This window comes from Mauremys mutica, chromosome 6, assembly GCF_020497125.1.
Source record: "Mauremys mutica isolate MM-2020 ecotype Southern chromosome 6, ASM2049712v1, whole genome shotgun sequence".
NCBI lineage: Eukaryota > Metazoa > Chordata > Testudines > Geoemydidae > Mauremys > Mauremys mutica.
In genome coordinates this window covers 61,249,240-61,270,305 of record NC_059077.1, presented here as the reverse complement: position 1 = coordinate 61,270,305, position 21,066 = coordinate 61,249,240, and the positions used below count along the sequence as shown (strand labels likewise).

The 21,066-nt window shown below is 39.6% G+C and overlaps 1 protein-coding gene across 1 annotated transcript; it reads left to right on the top strand.

Annotated features, from left to right (window-relative positions):
* Window positions 1-933: 933 nt before the first annotated feature.
* On the top strand, window positions 934-20,177 carry LOC123372881 (forkhead box protein M1-like). Its single transcript, XM_045021457.1, has 2 exons — window positions 934-982; window positions 18,625-20,177. Exons 1-2 carry the CDS (start codon window positions 934-936, stop codon window positions 20,175-20,177), a joined length of 1,602 nt encoding a protein of 533 aa, XP_044877392.1.
* The last annotated feature ends 889 nt before the right edge of the window (window positions 20,178-21,066 follow it).

Genomic DNA, 21,066 nt, shown 5'->3' with positions numbered 1-21,066 from the left:
CAGGAGGCCAGGTCCATCTGTGCAGAGGCCCTTGCATCCACAATGGTCCTGAGCCCTCAACCCTCTTCTCCAGCTCCTGAGCAGCATTTTTCCTCTAGGAAAGGTTATGACAAGGAGGAGGGAGAAAAATTGTTCTTCTTAACCTCTGAGGATAGGACAAGAAGCAATGGGCTTAAATTGCAGCAAGGGAGGTTTAGGTTGGACATTAGGAAAAAGTTCCTAACTGTCAGTGTGGTTAAGCACTGGAATAAATTGCCAAGGGAGGTTGTGAAATCTCCATCATTGGAGATTTTTAAGAGCAGTTAGACAAGCACCTGTCAGGGATGGTCTAGATAACACTTAGTCCGTCCATGAGTGCAGGGGACTGGACTAGATGACCTCTCGAGATCCCTTCCAGTTCTTTGATTCCAAGAGTCACTAAATGCTTTAGTAATACCTAATTGATGGTAAAAGATGTCCAGAATATATAGGTCTTGAAGATGAAGGGTAAAGTGAGAGTCGGGAGCCACCAATGGTCAGTAAAGACTCAAAAAAGGAATATGCTTTTAGGTGAATTTGAAGAATCACTTGTGTGCAACACATGGGGAAAGCTGTTCTGTAGAATGCAACCAAAGTGCTAAAAGCCCTGACAATATTAGTGGAGAGGACAGAAAAATTATGTGTAACCCTAAACTGCCTGAACAAAAGTTGCAAACCAAGGAGTAGGGAGTTGATCTGTTTTTGCAAGGGTTTGAAATCAAATAGATACTGAAATGTATTCATTTGAGAAGAGTTGAGTAATTTTACAGCAGTTATGTATTTGTACTTAAAATGTGGACTGTAGTATGATGGAGTCTAGTTATACAGCCATTAGAACAGCAAGGAGAGAGTTGCAATAATCAAATTAAGACTCTTAAGGATAAGAGTGAGTGAGGCTAGATGGTGAGTTGGGATATGGGCAGTAGTGCAGTTGTGACAGGTCTTGAAGATATAATGGTTAAAGGTATCAGAGGGGTAGCCGTGTTAGTCTGGATCTGTAAAAGCAACAAAGAATCCTGTGGCACCTTATAGACTAACAGACGTTTTGCAGCATGAGCTTTCGTGGGTGAATACCCACTTCTTCAGATGCAAGTCTTGCATCTGAAGAAGTGGGTATTCACCCACGAAAGCTCATGCTGCAAAACGTCTGTTAGTCTATAAGGTGCCACAGGATTCTTTGTTGCTTTAATGGTTAAAGGGTAGCTGAGATTCAAGCTTGACTCCAGGGCACATGGCAAATAAGAGATCAGCACAGCAAGAATGAAGGAGTGATTGAGGATGCATTCTTGCCTGGGGAAAGAACTTTGCCTTCTGCCTAATTTTTCAGAGAGCTGTGTGGGGTTTTATCTCTACAACTCCCATTAAATTTCACTGGAAGATAAGCAGCTAAACAAAATGCTGCACTACTTTGAAAATGTTCCTTTTGAGAGGTGTTCATCTACAGGAGATTTGAACAAAGCCAGGCATTAGTACTGGGGAGAGAGATAGGGGACAGATGTGGAGTTAACATGTGAATAACCAAAGATGGGACTGGATAAATTAAAAGATATGCATGCAGACCTGCACTACACAGGGATAATTTGTGTAATTCAACTCATCCAGAGTTTTAAAAAGTGATACTTATTATATTGTTATAAGAAAGACATTTAAGTAGATATTTACATTGCTGTTATCCTAGACTTAGCATTAATCACTGCAGCACACATAAACCAGATACACGTCTGTAAATTACAGGAAATTTTGAAGGGTTGGAGCTAGATATTTGAATAAGGAAAACCAACACAACTAGCAGCTACATACCACTAATCAAACATTACATGAGCTACTGCTTTTGTGCTGGGGCTCTTCATAACCTGATAGAGACTGACAGAAAGATTTCTTGAAGTTATATTATAAATTTGATTACACTGCTAATAATTTTATGGATACTAATTAACTGTGCCATTTTTGGCAATGTGCTAGAATTCTTCTTTAATAAGTTTCAAAGTTTCAAACTCTCAGATCAGCCAACCAGAAATTTCTGAACACATGATTATATGAACACATTCAAAGTCAAGCAAGCAGTGATTTTTTTATTTACACATACATTTTTATTAGAGATCTATTTACCCAAATTTAAAAAAATGAAAAGCATAAATTGAAGCAACTGCATTATCCACATTCAAAACTACTCCAGCTAAGATCTTTACAGTTTATCTGAGGTTTTCAGTATTCCAAATGACTTTAGGTTTGAATTACTGATGTGTGTAGTTGTGCTTCTGGCTAACAAGATGCTGTTGCTAAAGGGCAAACTTGCAGTGCTGTGTGCAGTGGATTTGACAAAATGTAACTCCCCTTGTTAGAACTATGCCTCTAATAAGATAGACAAATACTAAAAATATGCCCTATTATTATTGTTTTTAAACTGAGCACCACAGATGTGTGACCACTTTACAGGCCTTTTACGCCTAAGCTGTCTTCTGATCTTTGAAATTTGCTGTACCATGTGTATATACTCCTTGAGCTAATTGCTGTCCTGACTTACATTGAACACAATCCCACTGAAATCAATGGGCTTGCAAGGGAAAACATTAGTGCTCTTTATTGTACAATGTTCAAGGGGTGTGGAATGGTTTGCCTTTCAAATCCAGTGTAAGGTTTTGGGATTCACATATAAGTCTCATTTCCCTGCTCATAAGCTGCTAACACTTCTTTATTAATAGGAGTGTAATCAAGTCAAGACGTTAGAGTTCTGACTTGAAAAAAGTGACTCCATCCCATGTAAAATTAAATTCCAGTTTCTATTTAAAATGGGCTCCAAAGACATGGCCACCCATAATGCTATTGGAGTATGCTAAATGAATGTTCTGTCAAGTGATGTTGATTTATTTGTAGAGTACCTCAAGTGTACGCAGTGCACGCGCGTGCGCACACACGCACGCACACACACACACAGTGTCCTGCTCCAAGAAGACTGTTTCTCTATCCATACTGACAAAGGGTCACAGACAAAGTTGGAGACATCGTTGTAGCAAATCTTCATAAGTGTGTTTTGATGAGGGATGTGAAGGAGAAAAGGGAGGTTGCTTAGAGCACTAGAAAGGAAAGGTAGTCCTGAGTAAGGAGGCCCCATGAATGAAATAGACACAACTAAGTGTATATACGTCGAATTTGGTTTTGCAAAACCTCCTCAACCTATGTTTTGTTTTGCAAAACCAAACCCAAGAGCTGATTTGGACCCTGGTTGATTTTATCCTAAATGCCAAATTCCAGAGGTGGGGGAGGGTTCAGAAAAAGGGATTAGTGGTATGCACCCCTTCAATAAAGAAGGCATAAGTACATGATGATGACAGAAAGGACATTTGGGAGAGAAAGTTTGGAAGACTTGAGGGAAGGATTAGTTAAGGGCAGAATTGTCCAAAGCTTTAAAACTAGTACATATTTTTTTGCATGACAGCAGCTTTAAAAAATGTCTTAAAAGGATAGGTATTTTATGTCAAGTTTAAACCCAGAGAATATTCTATAGCTCATTTAAAAGACCCTAACAAAGGAAACATTCACAGAATATTCAGTACAGTGGACAGTGCTGGTAGGGCTATAGGCTTTTATTAATGAGATCTGTCAAATATTTATGAACCTTATTTTAACAGACCTATTTTAATACTATTGAGATCTTTGCAAAATATTGCTACATTTAAATATATATTTATGGTGATATAAAGAAATGCATTTCACTTGACAGTATAACAAAATAAATATTTTCTCTGCTGAATAATTCATTGCAGATTGCTATTTAATATAAAATGTATCTATATTAAGTGAGACATATCTGTCTGTACATCTGTGTGTGCAACTCTGTCTACTATGTGTATCACAGATAGATGGTGCTAGACTTTTATACTTTGGGATACATTATATATTTCCCTATTAATAGACATCACTGATGACTTTTACAACTACTGATTACCCCCAATGTACCGTTTTAAATAAAGCTATTTTTTTCCCTCTCAAAACCTCCATATCTATTTTCCATTGCTGTTGACAACACCAGACGTCTTGACATCTGGGCTTGCAAGCTGTGGCTCTTTTTAAATCTTTCTCCTATCTATAGATTCTTCTGTTGCTACACTTTACAAAGCCTACTTTTTGAAATCTTTAATTTTAATCCTCTCTTCTCTGATCTTCATGGTACCCACCTTGTCCCCTTTCCAGCTAATCCAAAATGTTACTGCCAAAATAATTTGTTGCCTGACTCTTCAAATCCCACTATTGGCCAGGCACTAACCTGCATATTTAACAGTAAGAGACTTGCAACCATATTCTGCATCACATGCACTACAGAACTATTTCTTTTTGACGTAATGTAAATGTTTCTAGGGAGTTTAGTCAGTCTGCAATGAGAATTTAAAACAGTATTACATTCCTCAAAAGTCTGAAGATCTCAAATACTTAACTATTATGCAGAGGGAAGTGGGGAAGAGAAACATACCAGCTTGCATGAGGTACCTAGTGAAATCTGTTGCTGTCCTGGAGAATGATGCAGCTGCTGCCAGTTGAGTGTCACTTTCTTTCCTCATCCTCCAAAATAAATCTTTATTTTGGGCTACTATTGTTAGTCTTTCTTAAATAGGGAACATATATTAGACAAAAAATAACAAACTGGAAACACAAAGATGCTTCCATGCAGCATGAGTTCTTGCTTTGTCTAATTTTGTTTACCCTGTTCTGTATGGAACTCTAAAAAGCACACAGACACCTAGTGTCTGAATAATATGCTACAAGTAGAATTGGTCAAAAAAGGCCTTTCACTTTGTATTTTCAGTATTTGTTGGGTAAACGTTTTTTGATAAGCAATAGCAACCACTGAAGCCTCCAGTGAATTATATTCCATGCTCGTTGCATACAAGATATTTCCACATATGCAGGCTAAAATAATATTGTCTCTTACTTTGAAAAAATGATATTAAAAGCCCCTTAATTCATTAAGTGAACATAAGACCCTTAAAGTTGGTGTTCTGCCTTGCCTAATAAATTGTCCACCACTCTCAGTGATGAATTGTGTTCAGAAGAAGTGAATTGCACCAATGCTTGGAACCAGTCGTACAATGTGTATTCAAATATTTTTAGGCACATGAAATTTTGAACTTTTTTTTCTCAGCATTCATTAAAATTCAAGAACTCCATGTTTGCACACTATGGCCCTAATAATACAAAGATTTTTACCCATGCCAATTCTCACTGAGTTCATAGGACTCCACATGGGCATAAAGTTCTGCTTGCTGAATACTTTCAGAACTGGCTCATGTTAAGTCAACATATCATTTCAAAACTCTTGCTGCAACAGAATTCAAGAATGGTTTGGATGCCCTCAAAATTAATGCCTGAAGATTCAACTTTTTGAGATAATTATCCAGTGTATGTCTAGCAGCAGAATTCTGGAACTGTTACTGGTTTTCAGAGCACGAGTAATGCTAGCTGATAGAAAATACAACTTGCTTTCCCACAGCAAGTGTGGAACCTGCTGCTAATGGTAGACAAATTATACTGAGAATCAGACATATCATGGCATCTTACAGTACTGTGATAGTTTCAGTGAGTGGCAGCCACTGTTTCTAGCAATCTACCTATCTCTAGCTATCTTTTGCTATTCTTCTACTGCTATTTAGTATCTAGGTGTAAAATACATTCATAATGTTTTTGTTTTGTTTATAGTTTTTCATGGTTTCTATATTCTGCTGTTTTCCTTTCTTTTATTAAGAAGTGTTCCTTGTCAACTAGGCAATATTTACATATTCATAATATGGGTTAATGAGTTTTCAGACTTGTAACAGCTCTTATTTTACCTTAGTTGAAGGATCCTACCAGATTTGATGATCTTTTTAATAGAATGCCATTTAAGAATATTATTAAATTACAGTATTATCAGGTCAGCTCTGGATAGACAAAGTAGATTTAGCTTCCTCAAGTGGTAGTGGAAGATATACTGCTTCATTCTTCAATGCTCTCACCAGCTATTTTAAAGAAAGATTGCCCATTTTAGTGTTCACTGATCTGAAAAAGGCTTTATGGTATAGGAATAATAACTTCCTCAAACAAATTTAGCTCCTCATTTTTTATTTTATTTTTTGGCACTTCACTGCTTACAATGCCATTCAAGACTCTTCAACATGCCAATGTGTTTGATTGTAATTGTAAAGCAAAAATGGTATAGAATCAATTTGCTATCAATGTGTATGTAGCTTCTAAATATTACAAAAACTATCTATTCTATTTCTTATATATAGCCTGCTTATTTAATTTGATTTTACAAATAATATTTCAAATCATTAGAAGATTTGCTCAATCTTCTGTTTTATATGATGGCTATTACAAAATTTCCAGTCTCCTGACCATGTTTTCCCAATATTTTATTAATCCAGTAAATGTATGCAATCAATATTTCCACTATTTTATACACCAGATAATTCCACAAGGAGAGAGAATTTTGGGGTAAATTATTTTGCAAAACTTGAGTCCTTCATTCCTTCTGACAGCTCAAGGTTGGTTTGTTTTTTAATGCCATATCTGGGGGCTTCATATCATACCGTTATCTTACTAAGCTCTTACAAAGATGATAGGCACTAATAATATTCCTAAAAGGCATTTCCATATTGTATACATTCTCAGCAGACTGCAGAGGGTTCATATGTCTGATCTATCGCTGGACAGGGGTCTGATTAACAAACTGTTAGTCACTTAAATAGTCCTATTACAGTCAAACAGAAAAGTGTGAAAGAGACTTGCAAGACTGGGCCCCAAAACCAAAACTTTCTAAACAGCATGTCTTTAGGCACTTAAATTGATATATAGCCTTCACTATTGCCAACTCTCACACTCTTATCACAAACCTCACACAATTTAGTGTGTTTTTTTCCTTAAAATCCCGACTCCTGGAGATAGATGATTAGGTAATGCTTTCAACTTGCATTTTATTTTTTTTTTAAAGAAATTTTCTAGCTTAGTGGTTGGAGAGAGAAACATGTCAACTTGAATGCTAAATATAAAGAACCCCAATTTATTTTTTAAAATCTCATGATTTTAAATTTAGTCTCAGGATTTCAGGGGCCTGATTCATAATTTTTCTGTTGTCCAGGGCTGGTAATATTGGGCCTGATTTTCAAAGGTGCTGAACAGCCACAGCTCCCATTGATTTCATTATCAGTCCCGGGTAAATACATAGTTAGGTAAATAAATGTGGATGTACACATCTAACTTTAGGTGCCCAAATTTGGAAATCTGGTCTCTGTGCCCAAATCATGGAACAAACATAGCTTAGTTGCCTGTATGCATGGGGAGCTGCAAATGACCTTTCCCTGCAATGTTATCACTGCTGTGGTTCTTTAAAATCATTTTTAGATTTTCTTCCTTTTCAACCTGAGGCTTAGTCATTTTATGAACAGTGGCTTCATTACTGAGGAAAAGACAAAATCCCTTTATTTTTTCTTAACACTGTAGATTTCCTACCCAAAGATCAATTCAACTGAGCCTTAACACAGCCAGTGCTCTACAGTTATGTCACTGAATTTGTCCTGATTTTAAAAAGCATCCATTCTAATATTTATGTATCTTAAATATGACTTTGTTTAAATATATTTATTTTGTCATTGCAATGTTTAGACAAACGTATCTTTATCTTCATTACTTTTTTCACATATTTCTTAATCAGTCACCAAAAAGCTATTTTTTCTTTTATAGTGCCTTTGTATAATGATAATTATTCTGTTCTTGTTATATCTTCTTTCCTGTCTTTATAAAGAATTATTTACACCCACAGAATTGTTGTTAATCCAAATTTTGCAATTTATCAAGATTCCTAAATATTTACCTAAATAGTGGAGATTTCTTGGTTGCCCTGAGCATGCTTTTTATTAACATTTCCTACCTTTCTTCCTCTTGGATTTCTGACTGAGTTTCTACATTATGTATCATTACCATCTAATTGGTTTAATGGCTTTTAGGTTTGAATGATAATTCCCCAATATGCTGTAACTACCTTTTTCTTTAAATTATGTGATATTGAAATAGGAGCATCCTTAAATTCACACAGAACACTCATAGTGCTCAAAAATGATGAGAGAGAGATTCTGCTTCTAGTTACAGCAGTGTTAGTCCACAGTAACTCCATTGATTTCATTGTTTACATTGCTATAAGAAAGAGCAGAATTTGCCCCACCATATGTCTCAGGCTTCCTAGTCTCCTGAAATGCAAAATTCTTGCAGTTCATGCAATCTGAATGAAGAATAATAGAGAACCACAACATGGATTAGGGGAGATTTCTGAATCAAAGCCTTGAAGCTAGAGCTGTGCAAAACTCCTAGGTTTCAGTCTGCAGAGTTTCATGTAGACTTTTTCTCTTGCTTTGAATTATATGAGTTTGAATACCCTGAGTTTTAGACTTTGAAACAGCTCCCCCGCAAAAAAACCCTACATGAAAAACTGTTGATTTGCTTGCTTTTATATTCATCCCGAAAACAATTTCACATAGTGGTGACATACCATCTTTTCAGACTGTTAGTCCTTTAGGGCAAGGACCAGAATACTCATACTGTCAGGGCTCAAATAGATATTATTAGTAAACCCTAAATCAATCCAGCTTCACAAAAAAGTTTTGTGAACCATGGTATTTTTTTTTACAAACCTGAATTGAATATGTAATGAAACACAGACCCACATATGAATTTTGTGTCATTCACTGCAAAAAATTTCAAACATCTTTTGTACAGCATTATTCTGCAGATACAGTCTGATGATCATACTACACCTAGGCTGTCTCCCAGAGACTCTAGTTGAAGTTTAAGGAGGAAAGACTAACATTTTGATTTTGGTGGTTGTATGTTTATACTTAGGCAAAGTCTACACCACAGAGTTAAGCCGACTTAAGTTACGTTGACGATCATAAACTGCTGGAATTACATCGCTTGTGTGTGTTCACAAAACACTTCTTGTGTCAGCGAAGCACATCCCCAGTTGTGCTCCAGCGCTGACAGAGACAGTGCATCGTGGGTAGCTATCACCATTGTCTCCTGCTAGGAGTTCTGGGAGTGGATCACAGTGCATCATGGAGGTGGAATTACTGCCTCATGAGGCAGTTTTCTCCATATCATGATTCCAAGGGCTTCCGACTGTCTTTCATGCTGTTTTTCAACTGCCCCTGTAAACTTTGCCATCTCTGCCTGAAAGCATGGATCCTACACTGCTCACCAGTCTTGTGATAAGTATGAACACAATGCGGCTTATCTTGCAGTATTTCATTATCTGTGAATCTGAACAAGAATATGTGATGCCTGCCCTGCTGTGTGCCATGGAAGGAAACAATTCAAGATTGCTATTGGCATTCACAGAGCAGCTGCACACAGTGGATCATCGCTATTGGGCTTGGGAACAAGCATCAAGTGGTGGGATCAGTTTGTGATGCAGGTATGGGATGACGAGCAGTGGCTGAGGAACTTTCATATGCCCAAAGCCATCTTCCTTGAACTCAGTGTGTAGCTTTCCCCCACCTTGTGGTACAAGGACACCAAAATGAGAGCTGTCCTAACAGTGGAGAAGCAAGTGCTGATCGTTGTGGAAGCTGGCAATGCCAAACTGCTATCAGTCAGTTGCGAATCAGTTTGGAGTTGGATGGTGCAGTGATGCAAGTGTGCAGGGCCATTGTTTCTTGCACCCAGAACTGATGATCCACCATGTGCAGTTACTGTGAATGCCAACAGCAATCTTGATTTTTTTTTCTGTCCATAGCACACAGCAGGGTAGACACCACAGTGTCATCATCATATTTGCAGCTCATGAAATACTGCAGAATCAGCCTCATTGTCTTCATAACGCTCATCACAAGGCTGGATAGCAGGGCAGGATTCATGCTTTCAAACAGAGATGGCGGGTGTGAAGTTTATAGAGGCTCCTGAAAAGCAGCACAAAATGTAGAAGGAAGCCCATAGAATGATGGCACCAAGAAAACTGCATCATGGGACGCTGAGCCCGCCCTCCTGAGGCACCACGAACTCTTCCCAGAATACCCAGTAGCAGATGGTAGCAAGCGTCACAGTGGGATAGCTACTCATGATGCACTGCTCTCTCTGTTGATGAAAGAGCATGAACTGTGGACACGATCCGCCATCACAAGGAGTGTTGTGTGGATGTACAACAGCCCTTTAATTACAGCGGTGGATGAACGTTGATGTAACTTCGGTCAACTTAACTTCGTAGCATAGGCATGGCCTTAGTAAACAGGAATGACTGAAACTGGTGAAGACTGATGTTTTTTCAGAAATAATGAAGCCTGAAACACCAATATAATCCAATTAATGGGGCAAATAGCCATACTATTGTAAAAATAATGAAGTCGTTACTCCATTTATACTCAGCACTTCTGTAAATCAGCCTATTTAGACACTTAAATATGGATTTATCAGCTTAACGTTAGGCACATTTGAGAATTTTGCCCTGCATCCTTGCTCAGGCAAAAATTCCCAATTGACTTTAATAGGAGTTGCCTGAGTAAGGATTTCAGGAGCCAGTCCAACCAAAATGAAATTCAATAAGTACTGTATACACAATACAAAAACCAAATCTATAGACTTACATGTATAATTGCCACAGAGTCAGTCATCAGTTTTCATATAAACAGAGAGAGGCATTCTACTAGGGATGACCATAGGGCCTGCCAGAGTTGCTAAGAGGTATGAGAGGCTGGGCCTCAAGAATACTTGGTAACTTGCTTAAGCACATCTGGAAGCAGGTGGATTTGGAAGCTGAGCAGATCAGGACAGTGTCATTTGGGGATGCTGGAAGGTTCTAGTGATTGTGAGAGGAGAAGGATCAGGAACCTTCTGACTACTTAGCACTAAAAATGAGCTCATCTGTTAGAACTGGGGCTATAGAGGATGTCAGCCACTGGGAGGGAAACGGGTCCTATTATTTATCTTTCAGGAAGGGGGAGAATATGATGTGCAAACTGGCAGGAGTACAGGCCAGCTAAGAAGGATATTAACTAAGAGATCCAGCAACTACCTGTGACATTGCACTTTATATGATTTTATGAAAGTATGCTGATGAGTGTGAATATAATATAACTAAAATATGCTTCATGCAAAAGGTTTCTTGTAAGGTATCATTACAAAGCTTATAATCTACTGAGTGTGGTCATCCTATTTGTATAAATGCACCACTCTTGTATCAGAAACTAGAAATATGAAATATAATTCTGAAGGCCTATTGTAATTATGCAAAGTGTGGGCCACTGATCGTGGTTTGGAATCTTGATGGCTCCTATCAACCAGGACAAATGACTGTGGATGGCTCTGTTTGCAGGCAGGCCTTCCTGTGAGTCAGGCTGGGAGGAATGAAGGCTTGGGGGTCTTACAGTGATCATGTCACCAGAACTGGAATCCGTCTTTAACCTGGTGTTTTTCCATTGAGAAGGAGGGGTGGGAACCCAGAGGGACAAAGGATTTCTGCCTTATGCAAAAGATATGTAAGTGGGTGGAACAGAACAAAGGGAGTGGAGGAGCCATCATGAGAATCCCCTAGCTACCACCTGAGCTGGAACAAGGGCTGTACCAGGGGAAAAGATTGTGCCCAGACTAGGAAGGCGTCCAGTCTGTGAAATAAACTTATTTAAACATCTCAAGGGTTAGATTTTATCTGTATTCAGTTTTATTATTGTACTAGGCTTAGACTTGTGTGTTTTATTTTATTTTACTTGGTAATTCACTTTGTTCTGTCTGTTACTACTTGGAACCACTTAAATCCTACTTTCTATATTTAATAAAATCACTTTTTACTTATTAATTAACCCAGAGTATGTATTAATACCTGGAGGGGCAAACAGCTGTGCATAGCTGTCTATCAGTGTTACAGAGGGCGAACAATTTGAGTTTACCCTGTGTAAGCTTTATACAGGGTAAAGCAGATTTATTTGGGGTTTAGACCCATTGGGAGTTGGGCGTCTGAGTGTTAAAGACAAGAACACTTCTGTAAGTTGCTTTCAGTTAAGTCTGCAGATTTGGGGCACATGGTTCAGACCTTAGGTCTGTGTTGGAGCAGACTGGTGTGTCTGGCTCAACAAGACAGGGTGCTGGACTCCCAAGCTGGCAGGTAAAACAGGGGCAGAAGTAGTCTTGGCACATCAGTTGGCAGTTCCCAAGGGGGTTTCAATGACCCAACCCGTCACACCATCACAATTGTGCTGCCACACACTTGGTACATACCTAGAACTGACTCTGTTCTGATGCTGGACTAAGATTCTGCTATGGCCCAGAAGTTTTCATTTAATTTCAATGAGTTATGAAGAAACAAACTGGAATTCTTTGCACTTACTAGTTTTTGGCAAAAGTAAACAAAATTATAAAAGATTAATTACTTTTAAACTGAGAAATATCTTAACAGTTATTTACTTCCAATTATTCTCACAAAATGCATTAATGGAAAAGCTAATCGTGCTAGAACTATTTCTTGTTCATCTAGAATAAAAAATGAATGAACTAATTCACACATCTACTTCATAACTATTTTCATGCAAATGCACAAATTCTCTAGAACTCTTTTGGCTTATTAATTAAATTTGCCATTGATTAGACAGGTGTTTGAGGAGATGGCAAAGGGCTCTCCGATAACATCCTCATGGTAGTTAATAACATAGTGCTCTCACTCTCACCTTTTGTCACTGGTGATTATAGTTGGCTTTTATTATGGGTTTGTATTTTGTTGGAATACTGTCCTAGTTACTACAAAAGTAAAGACTTTGTAATCTCTAAGGCAAGGTCTACAGAGGTAAGTCGATTTAAGTTATGTCAATGATCATACAGAGATTTCATTTGTGCACATTTACACAATGTTCCTTGTGTTGGTGGAGCACATCTGTAGTTGGTGCTTTAGCACAGACAGAGAGAGAAGTGCACAATGGATAGTTATCCCACTGTGCAAACTGCCACCTTCTCCCAGTAGGAGTTCTAGGAATGGATCTCAGTGCATCATGTGTGCGGGATCACAGCCCCATGATGCAGTTTTCACCATCCATGATTCCAAGGCCTTCCGACTGTCTTTCACACTGGTTTTCAACTGCTCCTGTAAACGTTGTGCCTGCCATCTCTGCCTGAAAGCTTAGATCCTGCATTGCTCACTTGTCCTGTGATAAGCATTATGAACATAACGCGGCTGATCCTGCAGTATTTTATGAGCTGCAAATCTGAACAGGAATCTGTGGTGTCTGTCCTCCTGTGTGCCATAGAAAGAAACACACATCCCCATTTTTGTCCCAGACCACCTTGCTTTTGCAAGCACTGGTGGATCACCAGGGCCATTTCATAGACATCAACTCAGACTGATCAGAGAAGGTGCATGAACCACTCATCTTCAGGAACACTGGCCTGTACAGAAAGCTGCAAGCAGGGATTTTCTTAAAAAAACCTGAAGATTCCCATTGGGGATGTGAAAAGGGGCACTGGCGCTGCCTTTTGGTAGGTTAGACCTCAATGAGGAAAATATTCCCATGGTCATAGTGGCCTGCTGTGCTCTGTATAACATTTGTGAAGCTAAAGTGGAGAAGTTTCCGCAGGGCTGGGGTGTGGACATGGATAAGCTGGCTGCTGCTTTTGAGCCGCCAGATACCAGCGCTTGTAGAGAGACTCACTGGAGGAATATTCGAATCAGGGAGGCTTTAAATGAGCATTTTGACAATGAGCCACAGTAATGTGGGTTTCTGTAATGCATTGAGCCAGGCATTGTTTTCTTGCTCTGTAGTATGAACCTTATAATGATTGCTCTGTGTGTGGTAATTTAACAATGCAAATGCACCTATAGGCAGTCTATGAATTTTAGCAGCAACCTCCATATGTAGGAGACTAATAACATTATTCTTATAGAAAGAATGAATCTTTAACACCAACACAAACATTTCTATATTCTGGAAGAGACATGAAAATTAAGAGCACATTTGCTGTATTGTGTGTACACCATTGCTACATTGGCGCTTTACTTGGAGAATTTCTTGCAACGTAAGGAAGTACTGTTCTCTAATGCTGTACATAAAGTGATGTTAGAATTAATCTAAAAAATCCTGGCAGTCACCAACTCTTAACAGTTTGTTTCCTTATCACTTTAAATGTTTCTGCCTTACAGAAACTTGGCACAAGTCTGAGATATTTACTCTGTTGAAATTTCCACTCCGCAGAGCTTTGCCTTCCTGAAGATAATTAGACTTACTTATTTGGATTGATTAAATGGCTTTTTTTCCCCAAGCTATCATTATGGGACTTGTGCACGCTCTCCACCTCACACATGGCTACTCCCTACCATGCTGCTTTCTGTTGTTGCAGGAGATATGGGAACAAGGGCAGAGAGGAGGAATGTGGAAGAGTCTGGGAAAACAAGGATTTGTGAGAGACTTGAGAGGTGCTTTGTGCAGGAAAAGGGGATTGTTAGGTTGATTGGGGCTATTCAAATCAGAGGCCTATGGTGTGGGGTCCTGGTCCCTGAGTACTGATGTCTCTCTCCCTCCTGTAAGGACTACTTCTGTGCTCCTGCTTCAGTGCACAATGTTGCTGAGGCAGCAGTGCTGTGGGGAGCCTTTCAAACATTGATGCCATGGCACAGAGGGGCTAGGCAACCCACCTCAGACTTCTGTCCAGTGTACTGCCTGGGACTTTTCAATACAGGTCTCTCTGCATATAACCCTCGTCCTTACCAAGCCCTCCCTCTTCTACCACCAGCATTGCCCCTGCACCCTGCTCACCTTCAGTTTCCCCTTCTACACCTGATAGCCCCACTCAGTATTTAGATTTTGAATTTATAGGGAGTGACACAAGAGGAATGGAGGGAGAAAATAATTTTATCTCTCTAACCTTCCAGCAGGCCAGCTGAAAGATTTTTTTTCTGCCTTAGGTATCCCACTCCCTTTCATATTTGGGGAGGCGAGAGGGGGAGGAGAATAGACAAGTGCTATACTGATGTGATGCCTCCCATCCTTGGATGCTGCTAGTAAAGTGGGGATTGGATGGTTACATTGAGTGGGCACCAGACTCCCTAACACAGCCCCATTATCTGAACATAGTCATCCCAACAGGTGTGCTAATTATCAGCCAATCTGGAGCTGCTACAATCTGTCAGCTCTCAGTTAATGCTATTTCAAGGTGGCAGCCACTCTTAAAGGGGCATAGATGTAGTTGCACCAATGGCATAAGGTGAGAAGGTTATTGGGCAGGAGGCTCCTTATAGAATTGGTACCCAAAGAGGCCAGCTATGCAGCCTGTACTTAATGCCTTCCCTGACTTCCATCACAGTGCCTGCTATGTATCCCAGTCCTGGTTTAGATTAACAGTTTGCCAAATTTAGAATTTTTCTCCACATTTTCTATTCTGTATCACATTTGGGGGGTGGGGGTGGTAAAAATTAAAGAAAATGTATTTCAGTACTAAGTAGTTTTAAAAAAATGCTAACAAGTGATACTGTATGACATTCTGCAGTAAAGAGCCCTCATAAGAAATTCAATATGAATGGCATAAGTTTAACCTTTTTAGAATTCTGCACCAGGAGCAAGAAAAGTCTGTATTGACGGACCTAGATCATTCTTAGTAGAAGCCACCTGGAGACATTTCATACTTTACAAACTAGATGACAGCACATGAATAATTTCACATAACAAATAAGTTGTGTGAACTGAAAACAATTAATTGACTCATCAATCTACAGTTTCAGATTGAGACATAGGCAAAACATCACCTCATTCCTATGGAACTTGAAGGAATACAAAGTTTGAGCTAGAGGATAATACATCTTATTTTTACTCTATTTTTTTGCTATGAGCCTATCAGGTTTCATTTTCTGTCCTAACGTCTCTCGCTCTCTCTTTAAAATAATTAGGTATTCCAGAGGCAGTAGCATTATCATTCCCTTCTCAAATAAAAGTCTATATAGTGTTTCAAGCATATGGTCTGAGCAATAATGGGATAAGATGATGTACTCTGGTGACGATTAAAAATCGTGTCCTACTCTGCTGTATTTTTCAAAAATCAAAAATCTGCATTTATGTATTTGTGTATTGACAGAAAAACCTCTTTTAGCTGTCACAACTAGAACATGGCAAACTGTAGACAATTTGGCTCTATTAACATCTCACTTCAGACAGAGTCTGACTGAAAACCAAAAATCGCAACATAAATACACAGCAAATTGTATGGCAGAGCTCTCAGCTTACCAGAAACACACTGTGATCATGAATCTGTTGTTTTATCCAGGTATCTGGTGCTTTTCTACTTGGAAGTCAGTGCTCACAGAATTCCTCAACTCATTCATAGCAGGGAATCCTCTGAATAACGTTCAGTTACTTCTGCCTGAGCACTATAATCACAGTTACATGTGCTGCTTTACCTCCCTCTTGCCAGTTGGGGTGGGGGAAGCAGCATAGCCCATATGGCAACAGCATTCTCTGTAAGGTTAAGGTAGGCTATGGGGGAATCTGGGGGATGGGGCATATCTTGGAGACAAGGAGAAATCTGGGACAAACCTGGAGGGGGATGATTGTTTGTGTGAAATGTGGAAGAGGGTGACACAGGAAGCTGGAAACTGAGGCTAATTAGGTGTTATGCAGAAGCAGACTGAGAACATTCTGGAGCTGAGGGAGAAGAGGAAGAAAAATAGAGTGATGGAGGGAAAGTCTGAATGATGTGGAGAGAGTGTAATGTAGATCAAATGGGGAACAGAGAAAAAGATTTGGAAATGAGATAAAATGAGCATAAGACCAAATGGACAGAGCAGAATGGAAAGAAGAGACATTAAGCAAATAGGTTTAAAAGATTTGAAGGAAAATACTTGAAGGGAGGAAGAGGAACAGACATAACAAACTCAAGTGAAAAGAGGAAATCATATGAGGAAAATAAATCTATAATAGGAAAGATGAGAAGGTTAGAGTAACAATTTAAAGGGAATTTAAAGAGGTTAGGAAAGTAGTGGAAGAAGAAAAGATTAAAAAAACAAAATGAAAAGTAAATTTATTTTATTAATCCAGTTATTTAATCCCATACAATACAGTTTGAAATGCAGCTTCATTTCACTGACATTGAAAATGTTTGGATATTTCTTCCACATTGTGTTAACAATGACTGGTTAGATCCATGAGAGATGTAAGATTAAGTCACATTAACTTTGCATAGGAAATCTCTTTGTTCTGAAATGCATATCCCCACTTCTGTCACCAGATGGCATTCCATATGTCAAGAAATACTCACTGCAAATGTTGCAAGGAGAAAATGATGAATACTACCTCATGGATGTATTTCTTACAATGAGAATACAAGAAAGCTGACAAGTACTGTCTGGTCCTCTTACAAAGACATGCAGAGAAAACTGATAAGAATCAAGCAGACTCTTTTGGTTTACTCATAAAGAAGTATATAAGATTGAATTTCTATTTCCTGTCGCAGATTTTTGTGATGAAAAGGTAAGGAGGAACTCAGTGAATCCTGAGCATCCAAAGTTGTCTTATGGAGATGAACAATAAAAGCTAAGCACTGTACAGATGGTATGCTTATGAAGATATATGGGGCGGGGGAAGCTAACAAATGTCAAACAGCTGTTTCCCTATGAGGAGAGAGGAAGAAAAGTGATGAGTATTGTGATGAGAATTGATCAAATAGTTTGCCTACAAATATATGTAAAGAATACAAAGTTGTCAAATCCTGCAGTCCTTATTCAGAGAATACTCCCATCAAAGTAAGAATTTTGCCTAAGGGGGAGGGCATCTTTTAGGACTCTACCTTATTGCCTTTCTTGTAAGAAAACTGAGGAGAAAAGATATTCAAGGAAAGATGTTCAAGGAAAGCAGTGCAGAACTGCAACACATTTTTAAGCTCAGTGTCTCCCAACATTTAAACTGAAGTACATGACATTTTCTGAGCATGACTCAGGCATGATGATACACTCATCATGAATAAGGTTTCTTGCTTTGTTTGTTTGTTTTTAGGTAGTTGGGGAGGGGAAACACAACAAAAATTTCAAAACTTGCCATTGTCCTGTACTTTACCGTCATTGTCAATAATGTCCGAATAATTGTTTCATAATATACAGTTTATTGTATCATTCATAGATTCATAACTTCTAAGGCCAGAAGGGACCATCCAGTCTGTCAGCCTGTATAGCACAGATCAATTGTAGGTAGTCTATAAATAATGCAATAGGAAAAATACAATGCTGTACATAAGCAGTTGGAGAAGTAGGGTCTTTTTGTTTGTTTTTCAACCATGCGAACAGATGTCTTACCAGCAATGGCAACTTGGTCATAGCCTCTTTCAGTAGTACCCTTTTCAGTTAACTCACTTTGTCAGTAGTTCATTCCTAAAAAAGCAAATAAACATCAGTATATTGATTGCCTATTAACAGGAGTTTACAATTGATAAATCCTATCATGAGTTCAAAGCATTGTTCCAAAAAGTTGGGTGTCACTTTGTGCAATTTGCAACTGCATAGGTGTGAATAATACTGGACAGTCTCTCCCAATTTATATTCAAGAGCTATTTTCTTTCTAAGGGTTGCAGAATGATTTTTTGTTCTTGACTTATAGGACTTTAAAGGAGTTCACAACTTGTAACTGTTAGTAAAACCCAGGGACAGAGTGGAGTGTGGCTCCCAGAAATTCCCAGCAGGAATAAAGATAATTAATCACCCTACCATGCCCAACACCCAGGTGGTGATCATCCCTCCCGATGCTGACATCCAGAGTATCATTGAGGCTCTGACAGCCAAGGGGAGAGAATGTGGCAGCAATGGGCCCAACAAGTTCATTCTTATCAGCAGTGGGGGCAGCTCTCACCCTACAGGCTCAGCAGCAACTCAGCAGACACTCCAATCAAAGGATGAGATGAGCACAGCAACAAAGGGGGCCAGAGCACCAGATTGTCAGGGCGGAGAGAAGAACCTCGGACAAAACCCTGATAAAACTGTGGAAAGGGCAGTACTGTGGCCTCCACAAGTCAATTCCATGGGAGGACAAGAACAGGAAGGAAACAGCAGTGGAGAGGCAACAAGCAGCGGGTTGGATAACAGTCTGACTAACATCCAATGGCTAGGGAAGATGAGCTCTGATGGGCTGGGCTCCTGTACTGTGAAACAAGAGATGGAGAAGGAGAACCAGACACCTGTGCAGGAGAGGATCAAGACTGAAGAAGACTCCATTCCTGCCACTGCTACCTCCTCCTCCTTGTGGCAGGACTCGATATCAGAACGGCCCCCCTACTCCTATATGGCCATGATCCAGTTTGCCATCAACAGCACGGAGAAGAAGCGCATGACCCTGAAGGATATCTATACCTGGATTGAGGACCATTTTCCTTATTTCAGATATGTGGCCAAGCCAGGCTGGAAGAACTCCATTCGACACAATCTATCCCTTCACGATATGTTTGTCCGGGAGACGTCTGCTAATGGTAAAATCTCCTTCTGGACCATCCACCCTGATGCCAATCGCTATCTGACACTGGACCAAGTGTTCAAGCCGCTGGATGCGGGGTCACCAACATCGCCTGAGTACTCTGAATCACAGCAAAAACGACACATTCCAGAACTCCAGAAGAACACAGGGGGAAACAGCAGCAACAAAACTGAGCCGCAGAATGCACGCCGAAAGATGAAGCCTTTGCTTCCTCGCGTCAGCTCCTACCTGGTTCCAATCCAGTTTCCTGTGAGCCAACCTCTCATCCTGCAGTCCTCCCTGAAGGTGCCTCAGCCCATGGCCCAGGGAGCCTCCCTCAGTGGCTCAGAGGCTCTCCGGAGCAGCAAGCGTGTACGCATTGCTCCAAAGGTGTTGCCGTCCACTGAAGAGCCATCCTCATTCTTGCCCACAGGGCCTGTGAAGGAGAAGAGTCACTGTGATGAAAGGCTGCCCCCATTTGCCCCAAGCCAATCTGTAAAGGAGAACAACTCCCAGCCTGGTGAAGCACTAGCCTCTTTCCCTGCAGCCCTGTGTATAAAGGAGGAGAAGGAGGACTCCTATCCTGACAAATGGCTGCCCTCACTCCCCCCAGTCTTCTCTATAAAGGAGGAACCAGTGCAGTCTGATGAAGAGACAGGCCTGTTGCTCCCAGTACCATGTGTGAAGCGAGAGAAACACTTTAAAAAAAAAAACTGTTTGACCCTTTTAATCTTGGCTTAGTTATGATACCTGAGAGGTGCAGAATGAATAAGGTTAGTTCTAAGAAAAGTAGTTTTTTCATAATGTTGTTCAGTGATCTTTCCTAGAAAGCTTGCTGCTGTATTGTACGTTACAATTTATTTCTTATCATTTGTTTACTTTTGCACTATTCACTTTTCTGTTTGAATTACCACAAAAGTTGCCCTAACAATTCCTTTTTACTCATTTTCCCCCAAAAACCATGGTGTTTACTGTGGTGTTGCGTGGTTTTTGCAAATATACATTTGACCTTCTGCTAATAGGTTTCACAATTTTCTCACATGGCAACTTGTAGATTTGAGGGGGAGGGATAGCTCAGTGGTTTGAGCATTGGCCTGCTAAACCCAGGGTTGTGAGTTCAATCCTTAAGGGGGCCACTTAGGGATTTGGGGCAAAAATTGGTCCTGCAAGTGAAGGCAGGGGGCTGGACTCAATGACCTTTCAAGATCCCTTCCAGTTCTAGGAGATTGGTATATCTCCAATTATAAAAAAGATTCAGCAGCAATTTCAAAACAAACAAAACCCTTATCTCCCTTTCTTGGGTCAGTTGTTAATGTGCCAAAGTAACTGTGGTCTGAAAGAAGAGCTTGAAGAGTACACTTTATTTAGTTTTCCATTATGTGTATTCAGATGGATTATATTCATTAGATGCGTGATTACTGTATGTTTTGCAGTGTTCTGGGGAAAGATTAGAAAACAAGATAATTGAAGACCAATAGACATGTTACGGTAATTAAGTTCAGAGTTATAGCATGGTAGTAAATAATGATGTTTTGTATTTCAATGAGAGCTGGAGGAAACCCACAAAGATGTTCAATCAATATTATTTGTTAAAATTGCCAGCAGATGTAGTCATAGAATGTGAATAAAA